This window comes from Apodemus sylvaticus, chromosome 8 (genome assembly GCF_947179515.1).
Source record: "Apodemus sylvaticus chromosome 8, mApoSyl1.1, whole genome shotgun sequence".
NCBI lineage: Eukaryota > Metazoa > Chordata > Mammalia > Rodentia > Muridae > Apodemus > Apodemus sylvaticus.
The window spans coordinates 85,361,303-85,387,091 of record NC_067479.1 but is presented as its reverse complement, the minus strand read 5'-3'; the positions used below and the strand labels follow the sequence as shown (position 1 = coordinate 85,387,091).

General features: G+C 40.1%; 1 protein-coding gene across 2 annotated transcripts in view; it reads right to left on the bottom strand.

The window, feature by feature from the left end:
* Positions 1–25,789, bottom strand: part of Adk (adenosine kinase) — a 400,912-nt gene that overhangs the window by 79,292 nt on the left and 295,831 nt on the right. For both annotated transcript variants that reach the window (XM_052189863.1, XM_052189864.1), the window contains exon 8: positions 779–814. In XM_052189863.1, the coding sequence (XP_052045823.1) occupies positions 779–814 (36 nt within the window). The remainder of the gene's footprint in view (positions 1–778; positions 815–25,789) is intronic.

Below are 25,789 nucleotides of genomic sequence, written 5' to 3'. Positions count from 1 at the left end.
ATTAACCTGGGTTCATACTGAAGTTAGTGTTTTCTAACAGTCAATTAGAAGATAGTATTATGCAGACAGAAACATGGTCTTGACTGTATCTTGATTTTGCCAACAACAACCACATGGAGTTTTGAATCTTGACAAGATCATCCTTCTATTAGGTAAACAGAACTGAGACCAGAAAATTAAGGCTAATTATCAATATTTTCCTTACAAAAAATTATCCTATGCTATTTTTAAAAAGATGAAAAGGAGACAAGACTCAAATAAGAAGCTCAGAAGCAGGATTGGAATTAATCAGCCCCTAACAACTGGTAAGTACAACCTTTAGAAATTAATCTGCATAACGATAATTTACGTGTGATAGGGCTGAGCTTATTTAAGTGACATTATAGCTCGCTATTCTGTCTTGCCCTACCACTGCTTCGGCACTGAATTCTTATGAAATGTAATGCAGCTAATGAGGTAGCTTTTTAACTGAACAAACTGACAGGCCCCATATCTGCAGAGGCAGCTTGAAACTGTGCCCAACCTCTTGGCTTCCCAAGAGGCTTTTCAAAATTCAATAAATAACATCTGTAGGCGATGTTGGGTGCAGACCTAGCAGAGTGCGTCATAACACTGTGCTGGCAGAACAAAGAAACCATGACGACTGCCAAGTTTCCATGGCAACTGCAGCGAGGCTCTGAGAGTATAATAGCACATCAATCACTGTCCAAAAGAACTTCATTATCAGCTAGAAAAAACCTTTAGGATCTGTTTAGTGTGCAATTGTGGGTTAACTCACCTCAAAGCCTTGCTCTCTAGCAAAAGTGGCAGCTTCCTGGAAAAAAAAAAAGGACAGTTAATTATAAAGTGCCAGATAATGAAGAAATAATTCATTTTGAAACTCATTCAGTCTTCTTTTTTAACACAATTATCCCAATATACTCACATAGATTAATTTTTATTTTTACCCTAAAAAATATTTCCTTTTTGTCTTGGCATGAAAAAGCAATGGGCCACATGGTGTCAACACACCCACAAGCCAGAACAGGGAAGAAGAGGCGTGTGCTTTAACAGTGGCTGCCAAGGAGTTCAGGTGCTCTGATCTCACGCAGAAAGACATTCACTTGAAACCCAAGGACCATGCTGGTGGTCACATTTGTAATTAAAACAGTATCTTATCAGAAAACTCCTCTGGACACAAGAATGCCTGCTAATAGATGTATAGATGCTGAAAACAATTATTTCCCAATCCCATGATGAAATTTATAGAGACAGGGATCACCAGTTGTTAGAGTCATTGGGTGAGAGGATGACAGGGAACCGGTTCTTCCCATGAAATCAAAGCAGCACAGATGACATGCTGGCCACGGGGAGCCAAGTGTAACTTTATAGTGGAAGGGACCAAGCTGTCATCATTGTAACCCTGTGATCCATCCTCATCCTGTGTCAGCATCCCTCATAATGGGATTACCAAAGGTTCTGTGCCCCTGTTAGGATGGAGAATGGAGTTCACAGTAGCAACCAGAAAGTATTCTGGCCAAAATATCTTCATACCAATTAACCAAAACTTTAGTCCAATAACTTGTATTTATGAGAAAAAGAGAGGAACAAATAAAAGGAGACAGTGAACAAATCTGTAAGATGGGCACATTTATAAGATAACTAGTACTGTTTCTTTAACTAATGGTAGCCTCAAAGATAAACTGGGAGGGGAAATGAACAACACCGGCATATAACTGCATCTTATTTTAAACCAACCAGCCATGAAAGACATTTGAACAGAAGTAATCTGAAAATCAGAAGATATGAATGATCATCAGTTTGATATTAAGAATTATCTATGTGATAAGGAAAGTGTCTTTAACTTTTAGAGCTGTGTCCAGAAGTATTTAAAGGTAAAATGCCACACACGAAATTTGCAACTTGGAATAATTTGGGGGAACAAAAGGAAGCGAATTTGACAAAACACTGACAGCAGTGATCTAGGGACCTGACTACATACCTGACTCTATACCCCTCATCTCCACTCTCGTGGGGTTTTGCCCTGGCTGGCCAGGAAATGTTATGCAGGCAAGACTAGCCACAAACTTGTATAGATCCACCTGCTTTCTACCTCGCAAGTGCTGAGATTAAAGGTTTGGATCACCATGTCTGGCTTTTGTCTAAGAGGAACAGGTTATAAAAGTTAACACTTAAAAGAATATTTAAAATTTTTAATATACAAAATTCTTCTAGCATATATATATGTGTGTGTGTATTTATGCACAATTTAATGAACATAATGACATACGCTAATGCTTTTCTAACAGGCTACTGAAAGACAAAACAAAACAGACCACCCCCAAACCAAAAAAAAATACCCATATGTATGTAACTAAATCGTTACGATTTTACTGTTTAGATTGTGCATACATTTTAATTTTAGGAATGATAGAAAATGGAGTCAATGTTACTTTTCATTTCTACTTTCCTCTTGAAAGTGAAAAAAAATTGCAGACAACTGTCAAGAGTCTCTACATCTTAACTTACATTCCTCCAAAATTATCTTTGCCAAGAGATATTAATAGAAGGATGGGATTTGAGCCCAAGTGGTGAGCAGATCCAACTCAACTAGCACGACTGCTGCAGCAAACCATGTAAGGCAGAAAGTGCAGTCAGTGCCTTTGAAATAAATGTGGATGCCTCCTCCATGTTGAGGGAGAGACTAATTAAGAAATACATACATGTACTTATGGTCCACTATACTAATAACAGAGATTTAGAGAACCTATACTTTTGGGGTGTGGAAAGGTCAAAATGTGTGATTATAGTTGAACTGCGGAATTAACAGGAAGTTTTAAGCTGATTGTTGAACCTCATTCACTAGAGAAATAGAAGGCTGACTAGTAAGCCACAGTTGACAATGACACACACACACACACACACACACACACACACACACACACAGAGGCGTGCGTGTCCCAAACCCTTGACGAATGGTTCAAGCAGGCAAGGTTGCTTGATCTTTTCAATTTCCTTACAAAACAGTGTTTATAGTTCACAAAGTTAATATTTGCTGGTTGAGATATCAAGGCAAATGATAAGGTTGAAAAGATATGAATGTATTGTTTTCTAAGCCGTCATAAATTAAGGAAATGAGTTCTTAGATGAATAATGCCACTGAATAGCTCTGGTGAGAACTGCTACCATACTTACTATTATTTTAGATTTATTTGTTTTATGTATGAGTGTTTGGCCTGCATGTATATTTGTGTACTATGTGCACAGTTGGTACCCGCAGAGGCCAAGAGAGGGCATCGGATCCCCTGGAACTGGGGTTACCAATGGTTGTGAGTTACTGTGTGGGTGCTGGGAACCAAATCCGGATCCTTTACAAGAGTAAGGAGCACTCTTAGCAAGCGAGCCATCTCCCCAGCCCCTAAGAACTACTTTTCTTGCCCAGCCTGGATAACAGTAAATTGCAGGACACAGGGTGGGGGGTGGGTGAGGGAGCTTCAGGGTCATTAAAAGAGGGAATCTGTGGAATTGACAGAAAAGCTGAGAGTCCATGGAGTAGTCATACTGCGGCAAGGAGAAGTACTTGGGACTAAGCTTGGGGCCTTGAGGTGCTAGCAGTGCCAATTACCAAGTTAGACCCCAAATCTGGAGCCTTATTTGTATGGAAAAGAACTTAGGTAGCACCGGCTGGATTTGAACTCTTTGATCCTCCTGGCTATGAATGTGGGGATCACAGGAGTGTGTCACCATGCCAGGCTATACTGTTTTAATTTTTAATGCCAACCTTTTTGGTCATATACTAATAAATTAACTGTCACTTAGTAAATTACAGAATAATGGCAAGAATATATAAAAATATACTTATATATGTATATTTTTCTTTTAGACAGGAGCTCACTATATAACCTAGGCTGGTCTCAATCTTGGTATGCCGTCTGAGCTGGCTTTGAACTATCTCCGTTCCTGCCTCCATCTCTCAAGTGCCGGGATTTTAGGCTGTGCCACCGTGATTGGCTTCAAATAACTACCTTGTACAGAGGCATGCCCCTGTTTCCACACATGCAAACAGCTCCAAGCACCAGCACATTTCTGGCTTAGGATGGACATACTTAGGAAAAGTCAACTCAATTTTCTATCTTGGTGCCTCTTCACACAGGCTTGCTGAGCTGTGCCCTATCATCAGAACAGCCAAGTCCTCGTTCTGTGCCTTAAAATGATCTTATCATCTGGCTTCCTCTCACCTTCCTTTGATCTTGGACTGGAGCCCCAAGTCACATCATTAGAGCCGGCAGCTGTCTCACATCGCCGTGGACTCCGTCAGGCTAACCTCTGATCTGAAGGTGTTTGTAGATACAACGATGGAAAGGCATTTATTTTTTTCCCCTCTTAGCAAAACAAACAAAACAACAGAGGGGAACAGTTTGACCCAGCAAGAATTTTAAGCAGAGTTTTTGCTCTCAGATTCACCGCATGAAAGAGCAGAGAGAAATGGTATTAGGTCAGAAAACAGGGAAGAAGGAGTGAGCACGGATGGTGGGCAGAAAAGTAAGGCGGGTTCCAAGTATCAGGAGTGATTCCAAGTGAACTGATCACACTAAATTGAAAAGGACTTGTTAGTGTGCCATTGCCGTGAAAGCGAGAAAAGAAAACAAGTCCCCATCTGTGCTGCCCCAGGGCGCCTCGTACTGAGTTTCACAAATCTAATGAAGCAGTCAGGTTAAAATCCAGCCACCGAGTGGCTGTGACATGTGGGGAGCAACTAGGCCCAGATGAGAGAGGCAGGGCGGTTCCTGATGCAGGTGACTAGCCATGTGACCATCATTGTATTTATAGGCTTTCCATTTTAGATCTGACTTAAGAAAAAAATCACAAAGGGGGAGGGATTAAGGAGGTAGAATACTGACACGGAGGTCTGCCCGCCCCCGAGTACAGCACGTCCGTTCATACACAGCAAGCAGTAGCACGAGCAAAACTGAGCAAGCCTGGGAAGAGTTCTGACCAGCCTGCCCTTCACACTGACACTTCCTTCCCTCTTGATCAATTCCACCACTATGCTGTTTCAGAGACAGGTCATGTTCTCAGGATCCCATTGTTGGATGTGCTGTAACACAGTCTGCACATCCTTTGCCTTTAAAACGAATGGAATTCATATATTATGTCTTTTGCAATAACAGAGCCATTTTTTTTCCTTCCTGGAATGAGTATTGTCAATGAAAGGACACATAATTAGCATCTTCCTGTTGTCCACACTCAAAGGTTCATCACCCAGGCAAGAAGCATAGTAACCAAAAAGTACCAGATACAGATTTTGAAGTGAGGTTTTAAAAACATTAGCAAGCTATTATTAAAAAAGTACAACCTCAGCCCAGGTGCGGTGACACAAATACCTTTAATTTCAGTGCTCAGGAGGCAGAGGCAGGCAGGTCTCCATGAGTGGGACGCCCGTCTGGTCTACACAGCCAGTTCAAGGACAGCCAGGACACAGAGAAACCGTGTTTAAAAAAACAAACAAACAAACAAACAAACAAACAAAAAAAAACCAAAACCAAAAAAACCAAACCAGAGCAAGCAAGCAACTAACCAGACCAAAACCAAAAACCCAACCCCCCACACCCACAAAGGGCAATCCATAGACTACCCAAGAGAAAATGAAGTATATGTTTGTGTGCACAAAAGACAACGGTTTCTTTTATTATCACCTGATGAGAAAACTCCTTTTATTTTGTCTAATGCATACAAGTTCTTACTTAAATAAAGCAGAATTAATGGAATTGATATTTAACTAAAACTACAATTTGTTCATCATGCTCATTTCAATCATTTATAACCAGTTATTATAGAAATACAATTTCTGCATATTGGCCTGAAATCAGAGTTTTCCAAACCCAGTTATTATAAGGAAGGTTTTCCTTTTTTTTTTTTTTTTTTTTTTGGTGGTTACCTAGGATTTCCTACATAGATGGGTATAACCATCAACCTGAATTTCTATCATAGCTTATGACCTTGACCCTCCTCTATCTTGTGCTGCATGTGCTTCCAGATAATGGGCCCAAGGTAGAGCTACCATCTGCTTGATACATCCTGTACCTGCGTCTCAGACATGAGGGGTCCTGGGTATAGGCTGAAGTGGAAAAGGAAAGGAAGGTTCAGGTAAGACCCTCAGACAGCAGCTCACTCATCTGAAACACTAGTTCACTATCAGTAATGACAACGCTTTATTGTTGCAAACAGCAGAAGATGACTCAAGGGCTTGGCAGTGTGGCTTTCTTTGGGATCTCCATGATCCTTAGCCCAGTCTTGGGAGTGGAGAGGAAGATGCCCAGGGAGAACAGGATACCAGACCACATCATTCGCCTTTATCAGAAAAATATTTACTCCTAAATATGGATTTAGACAAAGAGCATCTGTTAGGGTAAAGGGCTCCAGCTGTTGCAGATCTTAAAATGACAAGAGATGAAAAAAATAGCACTCTAAGTCCTAACCAGGGTGAAATGGATGTATCTAAGGCACGATGACACCTCTTGTCCGTCTTTCTAACTAGAACCCACCTATAGCATTTTCTTTATACAGATAGAAAATCTGACCTCTCCACGCTGAGGCATGATGCTCCTTTTGAATGGCTTTCTCTGCAGTGACAGGCAACATGGGCAAGTGGAGGGTTTAAAGGGAAAGACGCCCAGGCCCAGGTCTACAGTCATTTTGCTGTGGAGCAAGTCACAGCGTCTCAGTTCAGCTAATGATTAATTTTGCTCACTTTGGGCTAATACTAATTTTATTGTATAAGATTTTATTGTATAGTATAATCATACTAATAAAACAGAAACATGTAATACTGCAAAGACATTTTGCCTACTGAATGCAAGTTCTTGGATATTTCTTAAAAACTAGAAGACCTAGAATACATTCAGTGGCTTAGCTTCTCTGTAAGTCGTGTGCTGCAGCAGAGGGCTTCAGGGAACTCTGACTGGTACCCAGATTCTTGGACAATCCTTCCTAGAGTATGGGCTTCAGCTAGCAACTTGCTTCCAACAAGTGACCAAAGTGATGGAGTGTTCCCATTTGTTCTCTATCTTACTCTATCCGCGAAGTTCTATACTGTAAGAACCCTCATGGAGAGGAAATGGCAGACCCGCAGTGAGCATCAGAGTTTTTACAACAGACATTTCAGCAAGGTGACCAAAACCTTGGGTTTCACTCTAATTAGTCCTATGACAGACTCTTCATCACAGGCACCACAACTTCAAGCAATATCACAGTATGGTCAGCAGAGCAATCACAGGGTAAGCAACTAATGCAAAGAAACTTTAGCGATGTGTTTTTAGAACACTACTGGATAGCTCAGTAAAGTTAAGCATGTCCTTCTAACTGGGAAATGCCCTGTATAAAGAATTCCTTTTTTGGCATCAGGTTTTTCAATTTCCATGTCATATGTTATTCTAGGCTATGGCGTGCTTACCGAGACTACAGTAAGATTTTTTTTTTTTTTTTTTTTTTCAGAATTGTTATATTTATTTAGTTTAGCTGAGAATGCTGCTTCTTTTTTTTTTTTTTTTTTTTTTTTTTTTTTTTTATTTGATATAATTTATTTACATTTCAAATGATTTCCCCTTTTCTAGCCCCCCCCCCCCCACTCCCCGAAAGTCCCGTAAGCCCCCTTCTCTTCCCCTGTCCTCCCTCCCACCCCTTCCCAGTTCCCCGTTCTGGTTTTGCCAAATACTGTTTCACTGAGTCTTTCCAGAACCAGGGACCACTCCTGCTTTCTTCTTGTATCTCATTTGATGTGTGGATTATGTTTTGGGTATTCCAGTTTTCTAGGTTAATATACAGTAAGATTTTTAAGCAGTGCTAGAATACTCAGGTGAGAAAAATATTGTGTTAAAGTCTGATATCACTGTGAGGTCTGTAACAGCTGTGGCAGCGATGCACCTTCAAGTCATACTGAAACTTTATGATAAATACCTGTTGTTTCTTTTACATATCACATACGGGAGGAATATAGAGACAGATTGTTTAAGATTCTGAATGTTTCCTTGTGCTGTCTTCAGATTATGAACTGCATTTTCTTCACGCTATCTATAAAATCACTTATATGTTTTCATATGCAATTGCATTAGTGCTAACACTTCAAAAATTTTATTATTACCAATGAGGAAAAGTTTTAATTTATAGGAAAGTGAAGCCTGGAAAACTGTTAAGTAGCATTTGGGCCTGGGAACTACTCTTAAAAAGAAATTTCATTCACAAAAATGTCTGAATTGCCTTTTCCAAAGAATATAATGTATAACTTTTTGGAGATTTCCAACCTGTGCTCTGACATTTATTACCATATGCTTCCTGTCTACAGAATGCTGAATAGAAATATTATTTAACATTTATTGAGTGCCAGAAACACTGTGGGCCAATGTGTAACTATAAAGACAGACATGGCCTCTGTCCAATAGTATATAATAAAATCTAGATAGTCAGTATATAAATTATGCCTCTATTAATGAAACTAAAAAAACATTAAAGAGACAAAACACAAGCCAAAAAATGGGCCTTAGTTCATGAGCCTTAGCCCTTCCACAAAGTGGTTTTACTAGCTAACTCATTTCACTGTTTTAAAAGAAATAATAGTTCATTTTTTATCTTTAAACACATTTAAAGTTAATAGGAATTTCACCACAATTTAAGCTTGATTATCTACCAATGCTAACTTTTAGAACAGTGTAAGTTTTTACTCAGTGTAAATGCCTGGGTGTGTATGGTGAATGTACTTGTTAGTGTGGGTACGTATACATGTGCACGTATGAGTACAGGGACCATAGTTTGATGTTGGGTGCCTTTCCTTGATGATTCTCCCCAATAACTTTTTGAGACACAGGCGGACTCTCACTGAACTTGAAACTCATCAATTTGACTAAGATGGCAGTCCAGAGCACCTGGGTTCAGTTTCCAGCACCTACACTGTGGCTCACAAGAACTTGCAACTCCAGTCCTGGGGGTTTTGGTTCTCTTTTCTGGCCTCTTCAGGAGTCAGGCTCAAACATGGTGCATATACACACATGCAGATAAACACTTATACATATAAAATAAAAATAAACAAATCTTTAAAGAGACTGAGGAGAGGGTTGTTGGAGAAAAGCCTCTTGGAAATATTAGGTATTTCACCTTATTTAAAAGGACAGCGTGGGTTTCATCGTAAAGTCTTAAGTAATCTGTTTACTCAATAAATGCCAACCTTTTCCTTTGTCTCAAGTCTTAATAACAAGTTACTTTCATCTTACAGGCGGAATGTAAAGACTTGAAGAGATTAGAGTATGCCTGAGACTACAGAGGCAGTAAGTATGAAGGATGAAGTATGAAGGATGGCATCTAGATTTGTGGCTGACAAGAAGTCTGCGTGCAGGAGGACACACATGAACATGTGTATGGATGTGAGGGGCAGGGCATGTCATGGCGTATGTCAGAGGGGGTGGGGCATGCCATGGAGTATGTCAGAGGGGGAGGGGCATGCCATGGAGTATGTCAGAGGGGGAGGGGCATGCCATGGAATATGTCAGAGGGGGAGGGGCATGCCATGGCATATGTCAGAGGAGGAGGGGCATGCCATGGAGTATGTCAGTGGGGGAGGGGCATGCCATGGAATATGTCAGAGGGGGAGGGGCATGCTATGGAATATGTCAGAGGTAGCTTCTGGAATAATAAATAGGTGAAAATGAGATGCTGCTGATGTCTGAGAGTTTTGTACTTTTCACCCTTTCCTAGGAAACCTTCTTGGACTTCATTGCAGATCTTCCTCCACTTCCTCTATTTTGTTTCTTCTGCTTGTCTGCATTTGATTAGTGTCCTAAAGAAAAGTAACTCAGCTCTCCACCTTTTAATAGGTTCCACCTCTCCACCCAGTGGGATGGGCATAACTAGGAGGTGGATTTCTCATACCCTCTTTGTTTGATCTTGTCACCAGATATCCTGCTGTAGTTTCTGAGTCCGTTTTTTTTTTTTTTTTTTTTTTGGTTTTTTCGAGACAGGGTTTTTCTGTATAGTCCTGGCTGTCCTTGAACTCAGAAATCCGCCTGCCTCTGCCTTCCAAGTACTGGGATTACAGGCGTGCACCACCACACCTGGCTTTCTGAGTCCTTTTGACAAGTCCAAAATTCTGTCACATCCAATCTAAACCTCTAAGACCCAGGTTTGCAATCCTCCTGCCTCACAACTAGGTCATGCCTGTACTTATTTTTGCAAGTACGAGTGCTGTAGTCTACCATATAGGTACTGGAACAAGTCTCACTAGGTCAGAATGTATCCTTGTACACAATTGTAAAGTTTGTCTTTGCATACAGATTTTCTAGTCAGATTTTTTACTATTCCCTTACATATGTACCATGTGCCAGTCACACTAGAATGCTTGCTCTCTCTACCATGCCCCAGGCTTTTTTTCCTCCTCCATGCTGCCTTGCACATGTAGGCACTAAGTGAATTAGAATACCTTCAACCACTCTTGTCAAACTCCTACCCATCCCTCCAGGGTTAGTTCAGCCATCTTTCTCTTAATGGAAGCCTTCCTGAATTGTTCATGAGTGGCTTCTTGCAGTGCATAAGGATTTTGCTCAAGTTTGTAAAAGCTTCTCAGACTGGCAATGATGAAAACATAGTTATTTGTGTAGATAACTTATCTTTCTTACTGGACTAGAAGTCCTAAGTGTAGAAACTCTTTTCCCCATTTGCATTAAATAGATAATGAACCCCTGTTGATTTCCCAAATGATACGGAAAGCAAAGACAAGTCTCCAAACTGCCATGTTACATTGCCATGATTTCTTGTTCTTTTCTTTTTTAAATGTCTTTTTATTTCATGTTTCCTTTTTTTTTTTTTTAAAGACAGAGCTCACTATGTAGCTCAGGCTAGCCTAGACTTGATCATAATCCTGTCTTTGCCTTTGAAGTCATAGGATTATTGTTTTATTCCTTTCTAAATGAATAGACAAATCATTGAGAATGCATAGTACAAAACAGAAAAATGTGCATTAGAATGGGTTTAACTGGAAAATCTAATGTCTTTGCTAAAAAAATAAAAGGTCATTTGACTTTCATAGCTGTGACTTGGAAACGTGGGGAACTGTTGGGCTGCTGTGTGTTGTGAGGGAATTTCTATACCCATACTTCCTGCTGTACCTAGAGGTGTCCGGCTCTTGAAAGCCACCCTGAGGAATTAAGGTATATGTTTTGCTTCCGAGCACAAAATCAGGGGAAAAGATTTTCCCATAAGAATATTAAACTCTGAATTTGCATTATTATAATTACATTTTCAAGGTTGCATGTGGGCTAGACATTTTAGGCAGACAGAGACCACCAGAGAATAAGGATAAAGGACTGTCACAAAGGTGGCAAAATGTAACAACACACTGAGCTTGGTGTGGTGGTTTGAACAAGAATGGCCCCATAGGCTCACATATTTGAATGCCTAGTCCTACTTGGTAGAACTGTTTTGGAAGAATGGATGGCTTTGTTGGAGACAGTGTGTCACTGAGGGTGGGCTTTGAGGCTTGAAGAGCTCAAGCCAGGCCACCCACTCCCATTCGCCCTGCCTCTAGCTTGTGGATAAGACGGAAGCTCTCAACTACTGTAAGAGCTACTGTACTCGGCTTGCTTACTGTTTCTCACCCTCAGAAACTGTAAGGAAGCTGTATTTAAACGCTTTCCCATTTAATCTGCCTTGGTCATAGTATCTTTTCAGAGCAATAGAATGGCAACTAAAACACAATGGCTTTGTAAAATTATTTTACTGTGTGTGTGTGTGTGTGTGTGTGTGTATGTGTGTGTGTGTGTGCGCACGTGTGGAGGCCAGAGGGCAACATTACATTTCTGTCTCTTTTGCCCCATACCTTATGTTTGAGATAATCTTTCAATGGACCGGACCCTCAGATTCAGTTATACTAGCCAGTTAGCTCCAGGGATCTTCCTATTCTCCCTCTCCAGTACTGTCATAATAAGAACTTGCTGATATGCTTGGCTTTTTAAATAGGGAATTTGAACTCAGTTCCTCATGCTTATCCATGAAACTGTTTGCAGAAAGAGACATCTTACCTGAGTTACCAATCCTCTTTCTCAGGGATGACCTTTATCTTACCCATTGCTAACAGATGATAGTGATATACATTTATTTTAAAAAGATGGCAAAGAAAGAAATCACAACAAAACAAAGATATATTATTGAAGGGAAAATGATAAAATGATTACCAAGGCTGGTAATGCAACTTAGCAGTAAGACATGGGTCTAGAAAGTGATGAACAGTTTAAATAGCGAACACAAAGCCTCAAGTTATGTTCTATCTAGGATTTTCAAAAGCATTCCAAATTACTGAGTGTTACAAAAGAAAATTTTCTGATCAGTTGTGGAATAAAATATGAACTCTCATTAATATCCACAAAGTAAAATACATCACACTGATACTATTTACTGAACGTGTTATACTTAGGGCTAGTGTGAAGTAGCCCAATCTATTCGATCACTGGGACAGTGTATGCCCTTATGTGATGCCCTTAGGCATGGGCAGTGTTAGGTAGACTCTCTTGGCTATTGTAATATGGTGGCTTATTTTCTTGTAGTATCTGTGGTAAGAATAAAGGAAGGTAGCGGTAATAATCTTCCACGTTCTTTATGAATTTCAGCAATGGACAAACATAAAAGATACCATTTATTTCTAGTTATATGACAGCCTTATGGGTTCCTTCAATTAAACAAAATAAGACAAGGAAAATAAAGATGAAAAGTAAAAGTAGAGGTATTGAAGTTTAACTTAAAGGGGAACAACGCAGGAAGAAGCTGAATTGATGTAAGTCTAGCAATGTGAGTGAGGGTACACGTGCCCTGTGGGACACACACCTAAGAAAGGTAAGCATGTGGTATGTAGGGCCCACGTGGAGGGAAGAGTAAAAATTCTTCAACGACAGTGGAGAGAAGATAACAAATATAAACCATTTTAAACAATGAAACATAAAAACACCAATTTTCATGATATAAATAATGACTTTCAAGTGAAAATCTTTTCTAACTCTAAAATTCAGCGACCATAAAATGGATTTGTTTTTGGGGTGGGGGGGTAGACTTTAACAGTCACAGATAATTAAGGAGGGTCCCCTACGGAAAAGTCTGTAGATTAAGAAATAACTGGCCTATAATATTAACAAACAGATTTAAACCCTGGTATTTGTAAAAGGTAAAATAGTATTTTAAAAGATGGCAGGAAAAGACTCATTACTTCTTTCTAGAAATCAAAACACAAGAAACCTTTCTCTTCATTCATGGATACTTGAAACAAACTCTTGCCAAGAAAAACAATCTGCAAAGTATAGATGTTGGGAAATATGAATCATCACCGGTCTTCAAACTTACGTTTAACAATTAGGCTGTAGTTTGAAACGATGTGATGGCTCCCGTGAGGTTTAAACACGAGCTCAGTAAGAGCCCTAACTTCACAGATGGCATTTAGATGTGGTCAGAAGTAGAGCGAGCGCCATGTTCAGGAGAGATGTCTTAGGTGACATGAAGTGGAAAAAAAATAAAAACTCAGGAGGAGAGGACAACGGGGTTGGGGGGTAGGGAGAGGGGCACAGGAAAAGGCTGAGGGTGGACACTGTGGCAGTGTTTCCGTGGCTCTGGTCAGGAGGCAAGTGCTCATAAATTCTACACCGTGCATTTCTCATTTGGTGGGAATCTCAACGCTACAATAAAAGATGAGGCACCTGTCATTTAAGAGGCAGAAATTATTACAGGAGAGCACTGTGCCAGTTCTCGAGGAATTTTAAAACATATGGAACTTGGAGCCACATGACTGTGAGTTACAATTTGCCCTTTATTCCACAATCAATTTGGCTTTTATTTAACTGTCGTTTAAAAGTTTTATTCCATCTTAATTTTAATCATATCCATTAATCTGAGAAATAGAACTGTAAGTGAGGTCTTATTACTTGCATTGTTATACAGCCTAAGAACCAGGCTCATGCATTTTTCCTGATAGGAACTCTTTAAAAGTCACCAGGACCACAGGCAGCAATCTTAAACTGTTGGAATCCAGTGTGTTGCTTACTTAGCTGTTAAGGAACAGTCATGCAAATGCTGTTAGCAGGCAAATGCTACAGGCAAATGCTAAGGATATGACACTATTCCAGGAGAACATAGACATGCTGCGGTACCAGGCAGGCTGTACTCTAAGATGGTGATTTCATTCCCCATGTCCTACCTTTTCTGAACATGTTTTACTTTCCCCCAACATCCTAGCACCTGGGGCTTTTAGAACTATCCTTTAAATAATTTAGAGTCCCACAGATCAACGTTCATTTTTTTTTCCTCCATGTTACTAATACTTAGCACTTATTTTTTTCAGGGCTCCTGGGTACAGACAGGGAAGAACAAAAGAGTGAGAAGCCCGTTCAGAGGAGCTGACAGAAAATATCTAGAACCAGAAACTACTAAAGTGTCCCGCTGTGACCAAGATGGCTCTTGTCTTAGAAGTAGCAGAGCCCCTGATTTTAAGAGCTGACATGGTTTAACAGTGGAAGTCTTAGTAAGGCCAGTACGGGTGGAACACAGGGGATAGTGAATAATAATTAAAGCAATTCATGTGCGAGATCTTTGGTGGGGAGAGAAAGAAAGTGACCCCAAATAGGGCGGTTTCTTAATTAATTTATCAAGAATGAAATTTAAAATCATGTTTCATTTGAAGAAAATAAGTTTAAAATAACTTTTTAAGATATATGTGAAATTAAGAACAGAAAAATGGAAAAAGGCTGTATACCATTCAAAATGATGCACAGGTGACCACGAGTTTGGTCTAGCACACTGTATGAATACTGGGAAACGACACCAACATGGTGAGAAAATTCAAGGAACACTACATCTAAGGGGCGGGAGGAAGGAAAGTCAATTAGAAACAGCTTGTTGAAAACAAAGATTTCCGTGTTGGGAAGAAAAAAAGTAAAAGCACAAAGCAAAATATATTAGAGGATGTAAAGAGAACCCCAGCCCGGGGCTCCTGGGTCATCAAAGAGAACACATGCAGTACTGTTGGTTTCCTCGGGTTGAGGAGATTTTCAGATCTGAAGACATAGGCAGCCACAGAACCATGCTATCTTATTTAGATGATACTCTTCTGGGAGATTTCTGAGACTCTAGGTTTGACTCTAAGAAGATCTGTTAGAAGGCATGGACGCAGGCAGAGATTGGGGGAACTGGTAAGTAAACATCTCTATATGCTTTGGGAAATGATTATACAACAGTACTCATCAAAGCGTGTGTGTGTGTGTGTGTGTGTGTGTGTGTGTGTGATGCCCATTCAAACATGTCCATTAGCATATTTCTTATTTTCATCAAAAATACCTTTTCTCCTGACATAACACTAAGAATATTTACAAAATAGCAATTTGGAACTCAGACTCAGGAAAGCCGGTTTAGGACACCTTGCACTGGCTTCACGGCAGACTTGCTGTGGTAATCCATCCTTTCACCCGTCAAGCACCGACCGTGTGCAGGGAGAGGACCATAGCAGCAGAGTGACTCGGTAGACATGAAGGGGGATGGAGCAGGTTTAGTGATGCAGGGGAACAAGGAATATCTGAGAATGATGTTTAAATGGAAGGCTAAAGAATAAGTTAGTTAGGTTACTAACACTGAATTAACAGGGCAACAAAGTCTGAAGAGAAGTGAGAGCACGCACAAAGGGCACTTGGAGAGAGGAGAAAAAGGCACAGTGGCTGGATAGCAGCCGGGGAAGACAGTATTGTAGACTCTGAATTTTGTTCCCCACGGAAAACAAGACAAAAATCAGAAAAAACTAAACTAAATTAATACCTGTGATACAACACAAGCAGAAGAGAAATATCCAATGAACGTAGTAAATACAGAAACCACACTTCCTCTGCCCTTGACAAGGGCCATTTTAACGTTATGGAGGAGAAAATAGAATGCAAGTGTACTTGACACAAAAGACACCATTCGACTTCTTGCCCAAACAGAAATTTATTGAAAGCATATGCACTATATTAAAAAGGATCCTAAAGTTTTATGCGCCAGATTTGATAAGAGATCTAATTTATATTCTGGCATTTAGATTTGTGATGCAGCAACACAATTAAGAACTTGATTTTCCCCTGTGCTTTAAGAGTATGTCACATCTACATGGGCATTAATAAGCCCAAGTAGCACAGGCTGGGCCACTGATGGAAAATAAAAAGATTAGAGGGCAAGGGCAAGGGCAGCTAAAGGAAGCCAGACATGCTGCTAGTTAGTGCGCGTGTTTGCAAGCACTGTGCTGTCTTCAAGACCTTGAGCTCACTCCCAAACCAGAACCACCAATGGTCTCCACTAACTGCCATTAACGTCCTACTTCTGTATTAAGTGCTCTATGTAAATATGGGAGACGGGGATAACAGGAGGCTCTTAGTCTTGAACACATCCCAGGCCTTATTTATTTGACTAGCACTCACTCAGCATCACTGTATCAGGCAGTGAACCGGAAGGTAAAGGACATGCAGCACTCGCTTAGACATCCCGGGAACAATACTTTAAACCACCAGGATTGGTGTTTAGCGATCTCACTGTTTTGTTTTGTTTTTTTAAATACTAGATTGCTCATCATTGCATAGAGAAGTGCCAGGCTCACAGTGGGATTTAAATATTCATTTAACTAAGACATGCTTTGGGGGAAACCTAAGGAAGGTGGAGATATTGTAATGGGCTCAAAAGCACCAGGCAGAAATAGGCAAGCACACTACAACCTCAGATGTAAGTTCCTCTTAGACTACAACGCCATCAAAGATAAAGTTCCAGGAGAATTCATCAAGAACAACCACAAGACAGAATCAGGGGAGGCAGGCAAGAGGGAACCGATAGCTGTTTGCCAACCATGCATAGATGACTTCTTTTTTTATTTAGATTTTAAAAGAATTATGTGGATTACAGGAAACAAAAACACAGAAGGCAAAGAGCAAGGCCATCAGTTTACAAGAATTTCAGTGGGACGTGTCACGGGTACGCGTGCACACGTTCCACTCTAGGCAACAGAGATGGTGCAGTCTGTAGTGGGCTTTCCTGCACACTGGGATTATTCAACAACATCCCAAAGGATATGAGGATGCTGGTAACCAGGAACACACTCCTCTACCTGAATCAAAGTCATTTCCCACCCCAACCCCTTTTCTCATTTATCTCATCCTGACCTGAAACTAAAAAACAAACAAAAAGCCCACATACCTTTATGTGTGTTGGGATTTTGCCTCCATATACGTCTGTGTGAGGGTATCTCCTGGATCTAGAGTTACATGGAACTAGACCTGTCATGTGGGTGCTGGGAATTCGAGCTGGGTTCGCTGGCAGAATGGCCAGTGCTCTTAACTGCTGAGCCATTTCCCCAGCCCTGACCGGAAACTTATCATACGGTTCAAGTCAACTTCAAATTCATGGCATGGCGATTCTGCTTCAGCCTCTCAGGTACTGAGATGATAGGCGCGAGGCACCAAATCTGTCTTGACCTACTTGTTTTAAATTGCTTATTTTCTGTGTATGCACTTCATGTATTCTGCCTGTATGTATGCTGTACACCACATGTGTGCAGTGCCTGTGGAGGGCAGAAGAGGGTGCTGACGCCCTGGGACTAACACTGCAGGTAGCACTGACCCATGGTGTGGGCGGGCGCTGGTTACGGAACCTGAATCATCTGGAGGGCAGCCAGGGCTCCTAGCCACTGCGCCATCTCTCCAGCCCCTCAATCAGTTACTACGGAATGCCTTCTAACATATTTGGAATCTCCTAAAGAGAGTCAAACTTAGTCTTCTAAAGCCATCTCTAAAAGTTAATTCAATATTCTTATTTTTAGTTTTATATTCTATGAATCCTTGGGGTATTAAGAAAAGAAGCATCTTCTGGTGGACCTGAATTGGCAAACTTACAGATAACTACTTATTCTACTTATAAATCTGGGCATGTTTGGAGTTTTTGATGATTTTTTTTTCATTTTACATTCTAGAAATGACTTCAGCTGAGGCTTTCCAAACAGTAATACTTTCCCTTAGCAAATAGCACTGCTACTAAATACATGGACAATTTTTATATTCTCTTGCTTTTACTTTAGGGAAAGAGTCTTTATACACTGTTGTGCAATAACAATTTGTTTTACTATTTGACATGGAATGTGATTATGACTTGGAATGTAAATATTCTGGATAGGATCACAAGCTCTTTTAAGATAATATAGTTAGTTCATACCTGAAACATGCTCTGTTACTTTTCTTTGTCTTTTGTCAGTCTAGCACTAAAGCAAGCATGTCAATAGGCAGTTTTTGAGTCTGCTAATCTGCAGAACAGTACAGAGACCTGTAGCGTGGCTGCCATCGAAGGGAAGGTTTCCACTATGTGTGAAATACTAGTTGCTAGGCGTTTTGTGCTCACACCCTGACTTGGAAAGACTTATGCATGCTAGCCACAATATTAAAAGTTATACGGATAAATGCATATGAAAGCCACCATCAAATAAAGAGCAAAATGCTTGCTAGCTCTGTCGGCTCTTACTGTTGCTTTCCATGTTACCTTTACTTTAGAGCAACATCCAGAAATGGCTGATGATCACTGCTACTTTGCTAGGCTGAAACATAGTTGCCAGTATGATTATATCCTTCTTAAGAACCAATAGGAAAGTGATGTATCATCCAGGATATCTAGCAAACTAGGACTTAACTGACTAACTTTTGTAAAGAAACAAGCAAATGGCTACATTAGAAGCCCCATGACAGCCATAGTTAGTGACCTTTTAATAAGATGGTCACATAAGCTATAACATAAAAAACTGCCACAGCAAAAGGAAAATTATAAGATCCATTTACAAGTATGGTGGTTTGGATGAGAATATCCCCACAGACCCTGGTGTTGGCATACTGGTTCCCCGGGTGGTGGTGGCACTATGTAGGGATGGAAATGTGGTCTTGCTGACTGGTTCAAGCTTGCAGGTTCCAAAGCCACAGATCCTTGCTGTTTTGGTCTCCGCTTCCTGCTTTTGGTTCTAGATGTGAGCTCCTGGCTGTTCTACCTGCCAATCTTCCGTGTACTGATATTGATGGACTCTTATTCCTCTGAAACCATAAGCCTGAAGAATTAAAAACCCTTCACCTTATAAGTTTCCTTGGTCATTGTACTTTATCTTGAGAACAGGATACTAAATAATGATACAAGAAAGTACCAAAAATAAAGTTGAAAGACAAATAAATGTTTACAGATCAACTTAGGGCTTAATCTTTTAAATGAAGTGAAAACAAAAAAGACAATAACGAAATAGAAAAAAAAAAACCTCTGAACAAAAAGAAATATGGGCAAACAAATTGATAGAAGAGAAAAATGCAAATGCCCTAAAATATCAAAATCCACCCCCCCCCAAAAACAGCAACAACAAAAACCTTGTAGAAATTCAATATTAAAGCTAGAAGTACAAAATTTAAAAACAAAATGTTATTTTAAAATTTGCAAAACCTTAGCTAGCAGATGCTTAGCCGGGAGCATGATTGTGTGTGTGGTGCATGTGTACATGTTCATGTGTGCAGATGGCTGCAGATGCCAAAGGTCAGTCCTGGGTGCCTTCCACATTGCTCTCTTACGTTTATTGATTGACGTGTGGGCATGTGAATGCATGTGCGTAAGCCACGGTGTAACTGTGGAGGTCAGAGAACAACTAATCTGAGTTGGTTCTTCTTTACACCAGGTAGGTCTTCAGGGACCTCAATTCAAAGTCAGGTCCTGTGGTTTGGAACCAAGTACATCTACCAGCTGGGGATGCTACCACCTTTTCTGTTTGAGCAAGGATCTTGTCACTGAACTTAGAGCACACTGACTTGGCTAGCGAGCCAGCAAGCAAGCCCAAGGGCTCTTCCATCTCTGCCTCCCCATTTCTGGGATTAAGCTGCTGTGTCATTATGCTGATACTTTAATATTTGTGCTGAGAATCCAAACTCAGACCTTCATGTTGCGTGGCATGGATTTTTCTAACTGAGCTATATATCTCCAGTGCCCAGGGGGTGTGTTTGTTTAAAGTTTCTGGGAGGCACTTTTGTAACACTCTACAAGTTAAAAAACAAGCAGTTCAGCTCTAGAGATTGAGGGCATATGGAAATATTTATATAAAGTACATAGGATATACTATAGTGCTATTCATGATAAGGAAAACCAACCAAAAGCCCCAAGCAGAACAAACCATAGTGGATTCATATAGTACTTTAGCCCTGAGATTACTAGTGCTTGTTGATGCCTCTCACTAATAATCCAACTCTCATAAATTTTTCTTGAGTACAAGACTGCAATAACATCAATAGTTTGTTCTGTGTTAGTGCTGTGTGGATATAGAAGTATCTACATTGTTTATGTAATACAGTTATGTGGTTTTCAATTACAAAAGAAACGAGAGGATAGTAACAGGTATTATACAGTCAACCTATGTTCTGTCAGTTGTAGCCAAAGAGAAAACCCATTTAGCTTCATAAATTTACTAGTGTGTGTGCCAGGACCCAAGTTTCCTATTCCAAGTTTCAGTCAAGAGTGTAACAAAATAAAAGAATAAATTATGGCATAGTTGTTCTTAGTACTTTTAATAAACAATAAAAAAAAAAACCCACTTTGGGAAGGCCTGAGGGTTTAATGTCATAGGGTGTGCCTATACTCTGGGCTGAGGCAGGAGGCTGGACAGAAGCAGTTCAAGGCTGCTCTCTGCCAAAAGTGACATTTAAGAATTTTAGTTAGTAGTTATACAGACAGCAAGGTAGTATGGCCAGCAGCTCGAATTCAAATAGACTTTGCTTTATACATAGTCAGAAAAGTCACATAGTAACACATCCCATAATATGCTTCGGCACTTGCACTGCTCCAGACAAGAGCCAAGAAGCGCCTCAGTAAACGGAGTATGCTGCTACGTGTCCGTGAGATCTGACATCCTACCCGCCCACAGGCTTGGAGAATTCAAGACTGGGACTAAGTGAGGACCTGACAGCACTGAACACTGAGCACTGAAGTCCCTTTTGACAGCTAAAGAGTGTGCGGCCTATGCTTACATTGTGAAGAGAAATAATGGTCCCACAAGGAAACTAACAACATGCTTTCAGCTGAGCTTAGCACCCTTCTCTCCCGAATTCTAAACCAAACTCTTGTGTATTTTAGGATCACTTTATCTTTAGAGACAGTATTATATTAAAGAACTCTTTCTTCAGAGAAAATAGGAAAACAAAAACAAAACAAAACAAAACAACCCCAAACTAAGATTGGCTAAGAATGGAACAGTAAGACTGAGAAAATGTTTCCATAAATATTATATATGCTCCTCCTACTGAATCTTGAAGTAGCACTGATTTTTCACAGAAAATATTTAGTTAAATATACAACAGCAGAGTCCTGGCCAGTCAGCTCTACTGGAGTTACTCTTTTAGCTCAGTGGCAAGGAGCTAACCATAATCTAGTGCAAGAGAGGCTGGAAATACACTCCAGCCAACTGTCTTTTTTTTTTTTTTTTTTTTAAATGCTTTGAAAACTTTCAAATCAATGATAAGCTATCTGAAGGGTATGGAATGGCCTCAAGTTGTATATGCAGTCCTTGTGGGAAGTAAGTGGAGCTCATATGGCATATTGCTGTTCTCTATTTTAGAACTAGCACGGGAGCCACGTGATGTATTCATTGCTATGGCAACTACATTTCAGTAGGGAGCAGAGAGCAAACAGGCATGTAAAACATGTATAAGTTGTCAATATGTAAGTAATTGCTGCCCTGGAGCAGCAGTAACTTAAATTTCATTGATGCATGACTTCTTAAAATAAAAATACCTATTATTTTTTTCAGTGATGTTAATAAGCCTCTACTCTCTTTAATCCTTTCCCCATTCAAAAAACCAAATGATTAGTGTTTTGTCCCACTACTTCAGTGGCTTCTTACAAAGACAATAACTGCCCCACTGACAAGTCGTGCCACACCCTATATCACAAGGATGAACAGGGCTTCAGCCATGGTCAGTAGAAAATACATCCTGTGTACTTTTCTGTATGTAGGGCTTGAGACCACTGTTCAGACCACCCAAGTCAAATTTAGAAATTGTTACAGGTAGGGAAATCCATGATTCCACACTACAGTTATCTCAATAGCCATGTTAGAGGAACAAAACAAACACACAAACAAAGGTCCTACTAAGGCTTCACTGTGCTGAATTCCCTTGTCAGTGTTAAGCTCTGGTTATCCAGTCTTACTGACATATCTCTATCAATGCTGGCGTAACTTTAAATCTTTCATATGATGCTGCCTATGACAGAAACCTTATCAAATTCTCTGACAATCCTTGCATTCTCTCTCCCTTTTCATTCCTAGTTCTTGCCCCTGGATGGTTATCTCCATCTGATATCGAAAGCAAACACACAGACTGTGGCCTACCTGCCTGTCTTTCCTACGGGGACTTGCCACATAGTCCAGGCGGGAGCTTTTGGAGTTCTGACTGCCCTTGAGAGGATCCTTGATGGTGTTCTGGATGCTGGCATTACATGTGTGCATCATATTGTGCGGCTAACATAAGAACTTTTATAAGTTAAAACTTTGGGGGCTGGAGAGATGGCTCAGTGGTTAAGAACACATAATGATCTTCAGGGAGACCTGAATTGGGTTCCCAGCACCCACATGAGGTGTTCTGCAAGGGCACCCACACGTATGTGCACTTTCAGACATGTATATACATAGTTAAAAATAATAAAAATTAAATCTTTAAAAATTTAAATTATATACCAAATCTTAAACCCATGGTCACATATAATTAAACAGTGGTTATATTTGAAATAAGTTACACACTGTGTTTTATATTATAAAAACATTTACTTATTTGTTTGTTTGTTTGTTTGTTTGTTTATAAAGCAGGATTTCTCTCTGTAGTCTAGCTATGCTTGTACTCTAGACCAGGCTGGCTTCAAATTCACACAGATCCATTTGTCTTGCCTTCAAAGTGCTCTCACCAAAGGAATGAGCCACCATGCCTGGTACTCCAAGGTTCTTTTATAAATAAGATTATGTTCTATAGGGGACAAATACTGTTCAAGTAAACTAAACATTACTACCAGAGTGTATTGCTGGGAGAATCCACTATTCTTATTAGTAGGTATTATTAACTGACATGAAAAGTCTTTCAAGATAGTAACTTCCTAGTTTAGAAATTTTGCTATCATTTCAAAATTACACATCAAACAATGGAGGCTACAGTAAAAATCATCATACCTTAAACATATAACTGTTCATGGAGAAGCAAGATGAAAAGACTATAAATTTGTATACTTAAAAAGAAACTTATACTCTTGGATGTTTCAGCAACAGGAATATTTTCTTCAAACTTACTGGTTCAGTGGCACCATATGGAGCCTGCTGATCTTCAGATACCAAGAATGTATCCAAGATACATTTCATTCTAGTGTGTTAAAACTTTCTATCGTGCAGCTGTCATTATAACTATATAACTCATGCCCTACTATAAAAATGCAAATCATATAGCTTACTCTGCTTATAGAAACAGAAGCAAAATCTAGTGGTATCTCTATGTCTGCGTCATTTCACCTCTTTGTTAGAAGCATCACACCCCAGGGCAGCCTCTGCTCCCCTCCAAGGCCTCATCACACAGCCTAGACTGCTCCGCAAGTCAGGGCTTCTCTTGTCTTTGCCTCCCCAGGGCTGGGGTTAGAGGTGTGCAACACCACTCCAGCCCATTAATCTCTTCTCAAATTTAACTTCTGCTGTAGGCTTAAGGAGAGGACTGAAAAGAGGATAAACAAAATACATGAAGGTGTTAAAGACAGAACTTCATAGAGTGACAGGGACTTCTGATAAATAAGCAATATGGATTAATCATGGCAATGCAGTAATGAAGAAGGCAAGATTTAAAAGACTCTATACTTACTTTAGCATGTCAGTAAAGTGAAAAAAGCAAAAGTTAGCAATATATAAGGATATATACATATGCATATATATGTGTGTCTTAGGGAAGTGTGTGTGTGGAGTGTGTGTGTGTGTGTGTGTGTGTGTGAGAGAGAGAGAGAGAGAGAGAGAGAGAGAGAGAGAGAGAGAGAGAGTCTGTGTGTCTGTGAGTGTGTGTGTGTATCTCAAGAGAATGAAAACACAGAAGTCAGAATAGGCATCAGTTCAGGAGAGGGCTGGCAGGAGCTTTACATAACAGCGGCAGAAACATGTGCTTTGTAATGTACATATGTTACACATAGTCTTTGAAAGATATTAAATATTTCATAATAAAAAAATGACGAGAAAAAAGAAGAGAGGACATCAATGCATAATTACGCTTTCACAGGTAGAACATCACAGACCCCATTTTACCATAAGAAACAATGAAGAACACAGTGCAAGCAGCTATCACAGGAGATCTCCTTTGCTTTTCGATACAAAAGCTTATGCAGGATTCTGAGGTAGCTCAGCTAGCAAGCATGATGCCCTGGGCTCATCCACATCAATGTATAAACCAGGACGGATGGCACCTCCCTGGGTTCAAGGCCACTCTTGGCTACACAGTCAAGTTTGAGGCCCTGAAATATATGATCCTTATTCTGAAACAACAAAGAAAAGACAAGTAAAACCATATGCAAGAAAGCAAAAGACCCACTATTTACCCCCTGAGGTTTTCTAGACAATTTGTGTAGATAATCTTTTTATCTTATATGCCACATATATGCGTATGCTAAATAGCATTAGCTGTAATTCTTCAACTTCTTATTCTAGGATTAAAAGGCAGGATTTGTTTTGCAAGAAAAAAAAATGGTGAGGCTAGAGCCAGGGAGATGTCTGAGTTCTAGCCAGAGTCACAGGCTGAGAACTTGTCTCAAGAAAAGAAAATAAAAAATGAAAAATAATGTGAGGTTGGGCTTGACAGTACTAGCCAGCACTCAGGAGGCATGAGTGATTATGAATTGGGGGCTAGCCTGTGCTATACAGTGAGATCTGGTACAAACAAACAACTCTCAAATCAATCAAACTAAATTTAAGAGGAAAAAAAGAGAGAGAAAAAAGACAATTAGGAATGCTCAGCTGGCTTGGAATTGATAGCATTTTGTATTTTGAAAAACTATATCTAACATCTCCCAAAAGTTCTCATATTTTCTTTTTACCAATCAATTCTCACATTCAGAAAGAGTCTTTATCTTCTGCTTTCTGTTCGCAGGTTGGTTTTGTTTTATAAATAGTATAGTTAAGGCAGGCATGACGGCTCACACCTGTAATCCGAGCACTGGGGAGACTAAGGGAGAGGACTGCTGTAAGAAGTGTGCTCTATGGTATGAAACTCTCAGTGCCCCTCCCACAAAGCAGCATACAAACAGCTGCTTATGTTTGACTCTTCCTGTTCTAGCCACGACTCCTGAGTTTAACTTATATAGCTGGGGTAGTTAGAGTTCTTTAAAAAGTACGTTTAAAAGTATTTTAAAATTATGAATATATATGTCTCCATGTGTGAGTGTGTATGCCTGAGTACAGGTGTTCAAAGAGGCCAGAAGAGGGTGCTGTGCCTCCTGGAACTGGAGTTGTAGGTGGCTGTAATCCTGGCATGGTCCTCTATACACACTCTTAACGTCAAGTCATTTCTCCAGTCCCAGGAGATAATCTTGCATTGTTTAGTAGCAGAGTTTTTATTCTGGATACAGGTGTTGTTTTGTAGCCCTGGCTGGCCTGGACCTCACTATGTAGCCAGGATAACTTCAAATTCACAATACCCTGACTCTGCTTTCCCAGTGCTTGGACCATAGGCATCACAGGCACGTATCACCATGCCTAGTAATACTAAAT